The following is a 14,185-nucleotide window of genomic DNA, read 5'->3' on the forward strand; positions in this document are numbered from 1 at the left end:
CTGGAAGTCTGTGATCCATTTTCAGTTAATTTTTGTGTATAGTGTGAAGTAACAGTCTAAATTAATCTTTTGGCACTTGAATATCAAATAGTCTCAGCACTGTTTGTTGAAAAGACTATCCTTTCCCTATTGAAGTATGTTGGCACTGTTGCTGAAAAAGAATTGACTATACATGTAACGCTTTATTTCTGGACTTTTGACATCTTCTGTTGATCTATGTGCCTGTTCTTTTACCAGTACGTACTCTCTTGATTACTGTAGCTTTATAATATGTTTTGAAATCAGAAAGTGTAAGTTTTCCCACTTTATTTGTATTTTTCAAAGATGTTACGGCAATTTTGATTCCTTTGAATTTTCATAAAATGTTTTAGTATCAGCTTGTCCATATCAACAGAAAATTCCGATGAAATTTTGATTGGAATTTTATTAAATCTGTAGTTCAGTTTGGGGAGGATTGTTATCTTAACAATATTGTCTTCTAATCTATGAACATGAAATAACTCACCATTTATTTGTGTTCTTTAATTTGTCTCAGCAATGTTTTGCCATTTTCAGGTATAAGTCTGGCATTTCTTTTGTTAAATTTATTACTAAATATTTTATTCTTTTGTTGCTATTATGAATGGAATTGTATTTCTTCATTTAGCATTATACTTTAAAGGTTTATCCATGTTATAGCCAGTATCCATACTTCATTCCTTTTTTTATACTTCTTATAATATTCCTTTGTATGGATCCATGGATATACCAAATTTAGTTTATCCATTCATCAGTTGTACATATAGATTGTCTTCTCCTTTTGACTATTATGAATGATGCTGTTATGAATACTGGCATATAAGTTTTTGTGTGGACATATTTTTTCATTTCTCTTAGTTATATACCTAGTAGTGGAATTGATGTGGGAAGATTTTAAATTTCTAATTCAGTTCATTTTCTTGTTGTAGGTCTATTCTAATTTTCTCTTTCTTCTTGAATCAGCTTGTTAACTTGTATCTTCCTAGGAGTTTTCATCTAAATTCTATAATTTGTTCATAGTGTTCCTTCCAGTGTTTTAAATTTCTATAGGTATGATAGTGATGTCCCCTCTTTCATTCATGATTTTGGTAATTTGTGTCTTATCTATTTTTTCTTGACCTGTCTAGCTAAAAGTTTGATATTTTTGTTGATCTTTACAAAGGATTAACTTGGTTTCATTAATTTTTTTCTCTATTTTTCTATTTCATTTCACTGATTTCTGTTCTAAACTCTGTTTCCTTCCTTTCGCATGCTTTGGGTTTACTTTGCTCTTTATCTAATTCTTTAATTCCTTAAATCTGAAGCTTAAGTTATTGATTTGAGATGGTTCTTCTTGTCTAACAGGCATTTACAGCTATAAATTTTCTTCTTAGCATTGTTTGAGCCTCATCCCATAAATTTTTGTTTTATTTTCACTTTTATTCAGTTCAAAGTATTTTCTGATTACTTTTATGATTTTTCTGTTGACCCATTGGTTATTTGGAAACATGTTCTTTAATTTCCAAATATTTGTGCATTTCTTAAAGTTTCATCTGTTGTTGATTTCTAATTTTGTTTTCTTGTGGTTGTGGTCAGAAAATATACATTGTGGACTTCCCTGGTAGCTCAGTGGTTAAGAATCTGCCTGCCAATGCAAGGGACACGGGTTCGAGCTCTGGTCTGGGAAGATCCCACATGCCACGGAGCAACCAAGCCCGTGTGCCACAACTACTGAGCCTGCACTCTAGAGCACATGAGCCACAACTACTGAGCCCACATGCCACAACTACTGAAGCCCGCGTGCCTAGAGCCCGTGCTCCACACCAAGAGAAGCCACCTCAATGAGAAGTATGTGCACCGCAATGAAGAGTAGCCCCCACTCGCCACAACTAGAGAAAGCCCACGCGTAACAGTGAAGACTCAACACAGCCAAAAATAAATAAATAAATTTATAAAAAGAAAAAAAAAGAAAATATACATTGTATGATTTCATCCCTTTAAAATTTACTGAGACCTGATTTATTTCCTAGCAACATTGAAAGGAGCATATATTTTGTTGTCAGGTGGAGTTTTATGTAAATATCTGTTAATTCAAGTTACTTGATAGTGTTGTCATCTTTATCCTTGCTTATTTTCTGTCTAGTTGTTCTAGCAATTATTGAGATTGAAGTATTGAAGTCTCTAATTATTGTTGAATTTTCTATTTTTCTTTTCAGTTATGTTAATTTTTACTTTATTTTGGGGCTTTTTTGGCATAGAATGGTTATATCTTCCTGATGAATTGATTTTCTCAACCTTATGAAATGCCCCTCTTTCTAGTAATATTTATTGTCTTAGTCTGTTTTGTGTGATTTTAATATAGGCACTCTAGGTTTCTTACAGTTGCATGGTACTTTTCTTTTATTCTTTTGCTTTCTGTCTGTATTATTGAATCTAAAGGGTACTCTTACGTGCACTATATATAGTTTAAAAAAACTATATATAGTTTTTTTTATTCAGTAGGCAAATTGCTGTTGTTAATTGTGGTATTTAGTCCTTTTATATTTAATTATTGATGAGATTGAACTTTTGTCTGCCATTTTGCTATTTGTTATATGTCTCATATTTTTTGTTCTTTTGTTTTTCTACTTTATACCACCTTTTGTATTAAATAGGTATTGTTTATTATACCACTTAAACTCTTTTTTTTTAGGTGTGTGTTTTTAAAAGTTATATTCTTACTGTTTGCTCTAGGGATTAAAATATGCACTTTAACTTATGACAATTTACTTGAGAAGAATACTAACATAATTCCAGTAAAATATAGAAAGTTCGCTCCATAGAGCTCTATTTACTCCTCCTTTTTTGTTATATTATCGTATACCTCAAATGTAAACTGAACAATACAGTGTTATGATGCCTTTTCAAAGAGTTAAGGGAGGAAGAGAGAAGAACATATATTTATGTAGTCTTTTTATTTACCCTCATATTTCCTTTTTTAGGTGTTATTTGTTCAGGTAGATTTGAATTACCATATGTTGTCATTTCCTTTCATCTTGAAGGATTGTAGTTTCTTCTTCTGTGCAAGGCAGGTTTGCTAGCAATAGAGTCTCCCAGTCCTTGTCTGGAAATGTTTTTATTTACTCATCATTTCAAAAGAATAGTTTGCTGGATGTATAGAATTATTGATTGTTCTTTTTAACAGTTTGAATTTATCATTCCTCTGTCTTTTGTCCTTTATTGTTTTTTTTTGTGTGTGTGGTATGCGGGCCTCTCACTGTTGTGGCCTCTCCCGTTGCGGAGCACAGGCTCCGGACGCGCAGGCTCAGCGACCATGGCTCATGGGCCCAGCCGCTCTGTGGCATATGGGATCTTCCCGGACCGGGGCACGAACCCGTGTCCCCTGCATCGGCAGGCGGACTCTCAACCACTGCGCCACCAGGGAAGCTCCCTTTATTGTTTTTTTATGTGAAGTCAGCTGTTAATTATACTGTAGTTCCAGTGTATAAGTCTTTTTCTGTTGCTTCTTTCTGAATTTAGCCTTTGTCTTTCAACAGTGACTAGCTGTTGATCTGTTTCTGTTTATTTTATTTTGGGTTTAATTTATCTTCTTATGTCTGTAGATTAATATTTTTGTCAAATTTTGGAAGTTTTATGCCCTCACCTCTTCAAATATTCTTTTTCAGCCCTTTTTCCTCTCTCATGTGTGGTACTCCTATTACATGTAAGTTGGTATGCTTGATATTATCCCACAGCTCTCCCTGGTTCTCTGTTATTATTCAGTTTTTTTCTTATGATGTTCATATTGGATAGTTTCTGTTGATCTTCAAGTTCATTGGTTATTCTTCTTTCTCAAATGTATTGTTGAACTTCTCTAGTGAATTTAAAATTTTGTTACTATACTTTTCAACTCTAGCATTTTCATCTGGTTCTTTTTTTCTTAAAATTGAGATTAATTCACATTACATAAAATGCACCAATTAAGGCATACAGTTCAGTGTTTTTTAGTTTGTTCACAAGGTCATGAAACCATTATTACTCTCTAATTTCAGAACATTTTTATCACCCCAAAAGAAACGTTATACCCGTTAGCATTCACCCCTCCTACCCCACTTGCCCCAACCCCTAGCAAACACTAATTTACTTTCTGTTTTGATGGATTTGCCTATTCTGGACATGAATGGAATCATACAGTATGTGGCCTTTTGCATCTGACTTGTTTCACATAGCTTAATGTTTTCAAGGTTCATCTGTGTTGTAACATGTATCAGTACTTAAGTCCTTTTGATGGCTGAATAATATTCCATTAAGTGGATATGAATATACCACATTCTGTGTATCCATTCATCATCACACTTTACTCTTTCTTTGTATGTCTCATAAGTTTGTTGTTGAACACTGAAAAATTTGGATAATATATTATAGCAACTCTGTGTTCTAATTTTTTTCCCCTGAGGGTTGTTGCCATTGTTTTATTAGTGTGTTCAGTAACATGTCTGTACTAAATCTGTATAGTCTGTTCGATGTACGGTGTGTGACTGCTAATATCTCTGCTCAGCTTAAAATCTTTATTGTATTTTTAAACCTGGCTAGGTGCCTTGTATAAGCATAGCTTGGGTCAGCCAGTGATTTGCCTTTGCTTGTACACTTTGTTTCATTATATGCTTCTCCCTTATGCTGATGATTCTTTGTGTGTTTTCAAGGTTCAAGCAGTTTTAAAGTTTGCCCTGGCTTTTGTTTTCCTTTGGGATCTCTTGCATTTCTCTGCATGTGCACCCTCTCATGGTTTGCCAGGGATTTGCAGATAGCTTGATCCGTCTCTGGTTTTTCCTGCATGGATAGGTAGAGAACTTATTAATAACCCTTATGGCCATGTTATTTTCTGGATCTTCCTGCTAAATGTCTGGCTAATGTGCTGGTCCTTTGCTTACTACAACTTCATGCTTGCTGAGCCACTGTTCTTGCCATTTCTTTGGCACTAAGATTGCTACTATTATTGGTAACACTGTTTTTTGTGGGGGGGGGAACTTTTTTCTGTGCTTAAGTCTAAATCATGCCAGCCTCTTCTGCAGGTGATCTACTTGTTTTTAAGGCTTGTCTTCCCTTGTATAATTACCATGGCAACCCAGCTGGGAGGGAATATGTGAACAACCTCAGGCAAGAATGTCACAGACCCCCACAGTTCTCACCGGGGCTTCTGTGGTTTTATGAATAGCCACTTATTCATTTGCTTTATGTTTTTTGGTTAATTTCCAGAGCTCTTAAATGTAAAATTGTTTTGACAGTTTTCTCTAGTTTCATCATTGCCTTTTGGGGAGCACTTGCTGATATACCACCATATTTGGATGTTCCAGCATATCTGAACTCCTTCCCCCCCAGACTGACTCTTCATTAATCAAAACCTTTGAGATGCTGTATAATAAGAGTTTCTTTTTACTGCATACTCAGAAACAGTAAAAGGTTAATGTTTTTGAACTAGGGATTTAAAGTAGAATTGTGGCGTATTTTCCTACTACTTCCCTTAAGTTCCTCTAGAACAGTTTTTATTATTTTGTTTCATTAAAGATTTATTCTTTATTATCTATTTTGTGTAATATTGTTTATTAAATTAGGTAAGTAAAATTTCTGTAGGATTATGAGCTAAAACATTTCTTGCATTCTTCAGTATTTTGTTTTTATCTTATGAGCAAATCTTATATCAGCTCGTAATAACAAATAAAAATTTGAGTGCTTATTACATTGTTCTAAACACTTTCCATCTGTGAAATCTTTTAGTCCTAACAAACAACTCTTTGAGTTAGTGATGTAGATATTATTTCCATTTTTATAGGTAGGTAACTTAAAGTCACATACCTGGTAGTGGAAGAGGTAGTTAATAGTTGAAAGGCACTTTCTACTATGTGAGATTATACCTAAAATCAAATTTGCCTATTAAAATTCTCAGGAATACTTTTACATTTTCTTAGGGTTTGGTTTGGATATTGTTTAAAGGATGGCTTAGTCTAGAATAGATACTCTTCTTTTTGGAGAAAAATTCAGTTACAATCTGTGATTTGAATATTTTAATTAAAAAATAGAATAATGTGATAAAAATTCTTCTAAAAATAATCGTTTTCAAAGTTTCAGTTCACTTAAAACTCAGGGAAGTAAAATTTGTTAATTTGAGAGGGACCATTTCAAATTTCTCTTCCTTAAAGATGAACTGGCAGGGAGACTTGATTAGGTAAAGATAGTTGTTAGGGGCAGGGGAAGGATAGTTGTTGAGTTCTTTGTGCTGACACAGAGAGGAAATAGGGGTCTTGTATTTCTCTTGGGTTTTGCTATCCTGGTAATAGTGTTTGGGGGTATAGAACTGTGGGTAGAAGGTAAAAGGAAATATGTTAAAGAGCTGAAGAGCTATTATTTTAATTAGTTATAGTTATTTAAGGGTTATAAACCTTTATATATGTGATTGGAGCATTCAGTCCATAAAGCCACAGCACAAAATCACACCACACCTCTTGCCTGCTAGAGCATTCTCTAGTTGCACACAGAGTAAGAGAAAATAATCTTTTCAGGCCTGAATTTTCAAACTTAAATATGGAATTAAAATGATGGTCACATGGATAAATCAGTTTTATATTTATTAAAAATGTATCTCTTTAATAAAATATCTTAAATTTATTTAGTCTTATGTACATTGCATTCAAATGATTCTCGAATATAAGGCACTTCTCGGATCACTTGAGGTACTGTGTTGTATGTTGTAGTTTTTAATTTGGTAAAATTAAATGACTTCCTAATAGAGTCCATCATTTATCATTAATTAGAAAGACTAATGACTACTAAGGATACTGAGTAATACCCACCACTTTAGCTGGTGGGCTTTTTCTTTTTCTGCATTTTTTTTTTTTTTTTTTTTGCGGTATGCGGGCCTCTCACTGCTGTGGCCTCTCCCGTTGCGGAGCACAGGCTCTGGACGCGCAGGCCCAGCGGCCATGGCTCACGGGCCCAGCTGCTCCGCGGCATGTGGGATCCTCCCAGACCGGAGCACGAACCCATGTCCCCTGTATCGGCAGGCGGACTCTCAACCACTGTGCCACCAGGGAAGCCCTCTGCATTTTTTTTAATGAGTACTTTTGGTAGATTTAAAATAACATGCTTTTATAAAAAGCCACATATTATTAAAAACATTGTAAAATTCTTGTTGAATTTTTAAATAATAGGCTATGTTTTAGAACAGTTTAGGTTTACAGAAAAATTATGCAGAAAGTATAGAGTTTTCCCATAGATTTCCCTTTCTCCCTCACAGTTTCCCCTATTATTAACATCTTTCCTTGGTGTGGTACATTTGTTACATTTGATGAACCAATATTGATATTCCTATTGATTTTTTAAAAGCAGTTGTAATCTAGTTTAATAGATGAACATTTTTGTAATTCTTGTACATAGATGAGATAACCATTGTTCTCATTACTGATTTTTTTTAAATACTCATATCGACAATGAAGCACAGTTACTTTGGTCTTTTTAGGGTGGAATAATCAACGATGGTTCTGAATTGATTGGTCCCGTTGAAGCTTATTCGGATTCCCTCATTGATAGCTTTCCTGAATGTACTACAGAAGGTAAGAGATTTAAATTTTTTTTTTTCATTTCAGTGGTTTTGATTGTGACAGACTATAAATCATAGCTACATTGCCAAAATTAGGTGGATATAGGAATTTGAGAGTATTTCAGTAATTCTGAGATACTTTTTTTCCCTCATGTTTTAACATCACTGATATTGAGTACATAATACTGAGTTGATGATATCTTACATTTAATAGACAGCTTTTTTCTTTCTCAGTGATGTATAAAATAATGATTTGTCCTACAATTAATGGCTTCTTAGATTTGATGAAATGTGGTATAATGAGTGTTCAGAATTTGTGTTGTCTAGTATAAGAATGCCTTGCTAAAGTTTATTTAGCAGCATCTGACTATCAGACAATTAATTTCAAGACTGGCTTTAAAAGTTTAGTCATGTACCAGAAAGAATAAATCTAAGGCAGTTTTAGTGTTTTTGATATATTTTATAATAACATGAGTCTAAACCAAAGCAATTTTTGTACTTTTAATCACTTTAATTCAAGAATGCTTACTCTCTTGTTTTATTCCTCTGTTAAGCCATCTTTGAATTTTTATGAAGATTTAAAATACATATTTTGGTCTTTGAATTTCCTTAGCTAGTTTTCTTCCAGAAAATATTTTGGAATTAAAAAAGAGAGAGACCTGGGGACAGGGTGGGGAATCTTTAAAAATAAGTAATTAGATTTGTTTGAGGTGGCTTAGGTTTGGTTTATAGAAAAGAAAAATCATAGACTAGATAATATTTCTTGATCTCTTTCATGAGTAAGAATTTATGGTAGAGGAGAATGGTGTATGACTCTAACATGGGAGGTAGCCATGATCTCATTGTAGTGATGTTTTTATGGGGATGTGTACTGATGTCATACAGTGACAGACACATTGACATAGATCTATTGCAGTAATTCCCATCATGTTTTGGTAGGAACAACAAGTTCCCATCCATTGTGTGGGCTTATGCACTTAAAATTTATTTTTCTTTTGGTGGTACCACATTGAGAAGTGATTAGCTTTTCTTATTTTTCATGATGGCTCTCATTGACTTAAAAGCACAGTCCATTAACTTACACCTACTGTTCTGTGAAATGTATGGGGTCCTTAGGCCCAGGGGTCTCCCTTGGGTCCTGAATATCTTTGACTCCATCCTGAATCAGCTAAGGTCATAGAAAAACATTGTGGATAGTAATTTTATTTTATAGTCCATCAGGTTTGTTGGGAAAAAAGAAATCTATTCTCCACGACCTATTTTGATCTGAGATACTTGCTAGGCTTTGGAAAATCTAATCACTGCTTGAGATGCTAAGGTGACTTTGTTTCTAGAACTAGTTTCCTTGGATGCCGGGGACCAGCCCCAGCTGAACAGGATTCACCCAAAGGAGAAGACGGAGTCGGCGTGGACAGAACTCAGTACACCTCAGAGGATGCAAGGATCTGACAAATTTATTTTCAAGATTCCAAAAGCTTTTATACTATAAAGTGATCTCATTTTCAAATTCAACATTCTCATTCCCACGCCAAAAACTCCCCTACATAGGCCACAAAACAAAGGTAATTTACATCAGCAGATTGATTAAAACAGGTTAGGTAATTTTCCCATCGCCCAGAGTTTCTTTCTTCTCCTGTGGTTAGTCACATGTTGGTCACATCTACGTCAGGAACACAGTCTGTGGTTTCATTGTCTTCTTTAGAAAATTAGATGTTCTTGTACCTATATGTTCTTGTTCAATCAGCCAACTATTCAAAGCACAAACTCAAGCACATTATTCTTTTAACAATTGTAAATATTTATAGACTATTTTCTTCTACCTTTATAATCAAAACAAGGCACTAAATTATACAAAAAACAATTCTACTTATAAAAGCTACCAAGTAGCCTACTCTATCTAATTTATTATGTGCCCACTGTAGCATAAAACCTTCCCACCACCATAGCCAAAAATTTCCTAACCTACAATAGTAATCAAAACAATCAAAACAATACACATCATTTTTTATACTTCTAAAAAACCATGGGAGCGGACATTGTACCGTAAACTCATTGATTAAACCCACTGTTGCATAAAACCTTGTCACCATACCCAGGTATTTCCCAGCATGTTTATAACTCCACTGGGAGGCCATAACTCTTGCAATTTTTCTTTTAAAGTACAAAGCTGCTGCAGAAATGTTCCCACCATTATATTTCCCCAACAAATATAATCATTAAAGGAGCCAAAGTAGCTATAATCCTTCTCTTGATTTTTACCCTAAATTGGGGTCTTTCCTAAACCCCTGCATTAAAACTATACATTTTTCCCAACACCAAAAGCAATCCTATAAAAATCACCTTAGGCAAAGGCAGGGAAAAACACAGAGAAAAGCTATGGTTCACGGAGGAAATGGGAAACAGAGCCCTGCTGTGGTGGAAGAGCAGTTGCCATTGGCCAGGTCTCTGGTCTGCTACCTGGGTTCTCATCTGAGCTGGGCGTGGGAAGCGAAGCAGCCATGGGGGCAAGAGACCTCTCTCAAAAGGGGTGAGGGTTCAGGCTCCTGCAAAGTTGGGGGGGTGAGGGTCTATGCCCCACCTCTGTTGGCCCCCAAGTTCTCTCCTGATGGCCCCTCTGCGACTGTGCCTGTCTTAGGTTGTTCCTTCCCTGAGGAATCTTACCCGTCTTTGGCTAACCAGCCATCCTCCGGGGCCAAGCAGGGAGATGTTAGGTGTGCGAGTGAGCGAGGTGCAGCGCCCCCAGAGAAGGTCAGTTTTCTGTCACCTTGGTAGCCTATGCCCCCGTGGCCTCCACGCCCAGCACCTGCCCTGGGATTCCCTCGCCAACTGGCGGGGCCCCGGCTCTGATCACACGTCTTCGGGAACCCAGGTTTCTCCTCCAGAGAGGGCCCAGCTTACAGCACTGGGCAAGAGAGGCCAATTGCACGGCACCAGCCACCAGGAGGCAGGAAGCTTTGCAAACAAGAACTTTACTTTTCCATATTTACACCTGACAGCACCAGCTTTGCAGAGGAGAGCTTTGCTTCTCCATATTTATACCCGATAGCATCAACTTTGCTTGATACTATGGGTCTCGTCTGTGCTGTGACTCAAAAGCACTTCCTATACGGCTCCCAACATCTCCCCCTTTTTTATTTTTTAAAAAGGCAGTATGCAATTCCACTTTGGTTTTATATACACTCCGAAGGGCAACTTGAATTAATCGGATAATGACTGGAAAAGAAATAAGGAGCAAAATTATAACCACTCCGGCAGCCCCATAATTTATTAAAATATGCATAAAGGAATTACCCTTAAAATAACTTTGTAAATTTTGTAAAAATTCTGCAGCAACCTTAGAGGGATTCATATCATATTGAGAGGCTGAAATATCATGAATTTGTTTATGTAAATGTTCCAAATCAATTCCTACATCACTAGAATTCCATATATTTAAAATATGCATTTGAATTTTTTCCCAGGAATATTCAGAATAATTTACTTTTAAGGGAGTAACACATATCCAAGAATATTTTTTATGGCATGTTAAAAATAGGCGAATTTTTAAAGCAGTAAGTTCTTGACCAATATGTAAAACTGCTTCTTCAAGGGCATCAACTTTAGCTTCTAACTTTCTATCTATTATTTCCTGAGTCGCTAAAGCCAAGGATATATTTTTTGATAAATCATTAGTATATTGAGCTGTTTGTACTTCTTTTACTAAAGTATATGTTGCAACAGTAAAAGAACTCAGTATTCCTATCAAAGCGGAAATTCCCAAAATCAAAGTAGCCACGAATCTTTTTGGCCTTATGAGTTCTCCAACCTGTCTTACAATTTCCGCCCCTATATCTGTATACCAAGATTCATTAAGTGTTACTGGCAACATAATATAAGCTGGTCTTTTTAACACCATTATGGTTGACACATTCATTTCAGGAACAATACAAGTGGTCAGTATGCATTGCTGACAGGTAATATAAAATCTCATATTATACTGCATAATCTGCAACTTTTCACTATCATTAGAAAGCAATAAGGAATACGGAGATGACACACAGGTTTGAACATGGTATTCTTCCATATGGGTAGTAGCTCTAATTAACGTTATTTTACGAGTGGTTAAGGGTAATCTCCATAACTGAGGTTGATAATAGGTTTTATTTTCATATACAAAAGTATAAATAGGAGCCACCCATCCATGACTATTCCATCTATTTACCTTCAATGGACGGGGAATATAGGAATTATTCCATGGATATAATATGCCTTTCTCTAAATATGTTCTATAATCTCCCTCAGGAAAATTAGTACTCCAATCTGAAATATAATATCTAGTTCCAGGAATGGTTATTTTATTCTCTTTATTATACATACAATATATCCATAAAGGATATCCAGTTTTAATATTTATCCGAATCCATTCATCTGTAGCTTCCCCTGCAGCCTCATCACAATCATCATATCTAGAAGGATGAACAACTTTAGCTGGATATTTATTAACATAAACTTGATTTTGTCCTACAACTTTCCCTAACAATGACCATAAATATCTTGTGGTTTTATCTCTTCCTACTGGCTCTTTAGGGGGTCTTTTAGGGGAATCTGTCAAAAATCCTGCATCAACTACTGACAAACATCCATTTTTTGTTCGACTATTTTCTATTGACCCTGAGCCAAGAAAAAAGCATATTGGAGGAAAGTCAGTCTGACCTGTAAATGAGTAGTTAAAATTAATAACAAATTGTTTATAGCCCTGTATTCCTCGAATGCCATCGGTCAAGTCAGGGAATGAAGAAGTCACTGGAATAATGGAATCTGTCCAAGTACACGTATGTAAAATAGGAGGATCTGGAAAGAAAGTCCAATACGTATCATTGGCGCTCACCTGAACTGAAAGCAAAGTAAGCATAGCCACAAAAAAATTAGGAGTCGTCAACGGCAATTCTTGTATAATCATAGCATTTTTAGCAGTCAGGCAAAGTTTTTTAATTGCCCCCCAAGTCATTGGAGTCGCTTCAGTGGTGGAAACAGCGTACCTTCTTTTTCGTGAACGAGAAGGCAGTGTAGGTTTTTTCTCCAATAATTCAGGAGAAGTTTGTACCTCTTTATCGCAGGCCGTAGGGTTAATTGGTTTTTCTTCCCGGGGATGTAATTCCGCCATCTCAGCAGTGCGATTTCTTTTCTGAAAAATGCTTCGATAAATTTCCCACCTCAGGGTGTCTAATTAATCGATCAGGAATCCAAATTGGTGAATCAAAATTCTGAGGAAAAATACAAGCATATCCTCTACCACTAGTTAGTAATATATCTGGTCCATTCCATTTTCCTGTTAAAACATCCTTCCATAATACCTTTGGTTTTATACTTTCTTCATTTATCTCCCAATGTCTCATCATAGGAGTTTTCTCTTTATCATTCATATTTAAATAATTTAATACAAACATAGAATGGTTAAGTAAATGATGAGGAGAAAAATATTTTAAATCTCCATTTTGCAATTTATAAATCATATTTTTTAATATCTGGTTAGTTCTTTCAATTATAGCTTGTCCTTGTGGATTATAAGGAATTCCTGTACTATGGGCTATGCCAAACTGCTGGCATAATTGCTGAAAAGATTTAGAAACATAAGCAGGGCCATTATCAGTTTTTAACTTTCGGGGAATACCCAAATAACTAAAGCAAAACATCAAGTGCTGGCACACATCCTTAAAGGCCTCTCCGGTCTTAGCTGAGGCTACAATTACATGTGAAAAGGTATCTACACAAACATGTACATATGACAGCTTTCCAAAACTGGGTACATGAGTCACATCCATTTGCCACAAATCATTAGCTCGCAAACCTCGGGGATTTACTCCTTGTTGAGGTACATTAATTTGAGTAGGACACACAGAGCAATTTTTTACTATTTCCCTTGCTGCTTCTCTAGTTAGACTAAACTGATATCTTAAGGCATTAGCATTTTGATGATGCAGCTGATGAGATTCTATTGCTTCTTGTACTTTATTCTCATCTACTATAAAAATTTTAGTCAGGGCATCAGCAGAGGCATTGCCTTCTGCTAAAGGCCCTGGCAATCCAGAATGAGCTCTAATGTGGCCTATATAATAAGGTTGTGTTCTTTTCCATATACTCTTTTGTAGTCTCTTAAGCAACTTAATAATTGTACTCTTATTCTCAGGAAAGGCTGCTGTTTCTATTGCTGGAAATAATTTAACTATATATAAGGAATCAGTATATAAATTAATCTTTTTATCCCTGGTTAATTTTATCACTTCTATAACTGCCATAATTTCTGATTGCTGTGCTGAGCAATTTTCTGTATTTAATACTTTCTTTTCATTATTAATAATATAGGCTGCCCTCCCTGAGGAGGATCCATCAGTAAATACTAATATGGCCTCTTCTAAAGGTTTCATCTTATAATATGTAGGAAAAACCACCATATGTTCCTTAAAAAACTGTAACAATACACTTTTAGGCAGATGAAATAAAATCTGACCTCCAAATGAGGCCAGGGCTATTCCTAATGAATCTTCTAACAACAACAAGGCCTCTAATTGATCTTTATTATAAGGTATAATTATATTATCCATATCTTTTCCAAATAACTCTCTACTTCTCTTTCTA

At 35.5% G+C, this 14,185-nt stretch overlaps 1 protein-coding gene across 4 annotated transcripts in view; it reads left to right on the forward strand.

Moving 5' to 3' along the window:
- RPS6KC1 (ribosomal protein S6 kinase C1) overlaps window positions 1–14,185 on the forward strand; it is a 224,560-nt gene that overhangs the window by 62,871 nt on the left and 147,504 nt on the right. For all 4 annotated transcript variants that reach the window (XM_079905424.1, XM_079905429.1, XM_079905425.1 and 1 more), the window contains one exon: window positions 7,490–7,583. In XM_079905424.1, coding sequence (XP_079761550.1) covers window positions 7,490–7,583 — 94 coding nt within the window. The remainder of the gene's footprint in view (window positions 1–7,489; window positions 7,584–14,185) is intronic.

This window comes from Stenella coeruleoalba (assembly GCF_951394435.1).
Source record: "Stenella coeruleoalba genome assembly, chromosome: 1".
NCBI classification, from domain to species: Eukaryota; Metazoa; Chordata; class Mammalia; order Artiodactyla; family Delphinidae; genus Stenella; species Stenella coeruleoalba.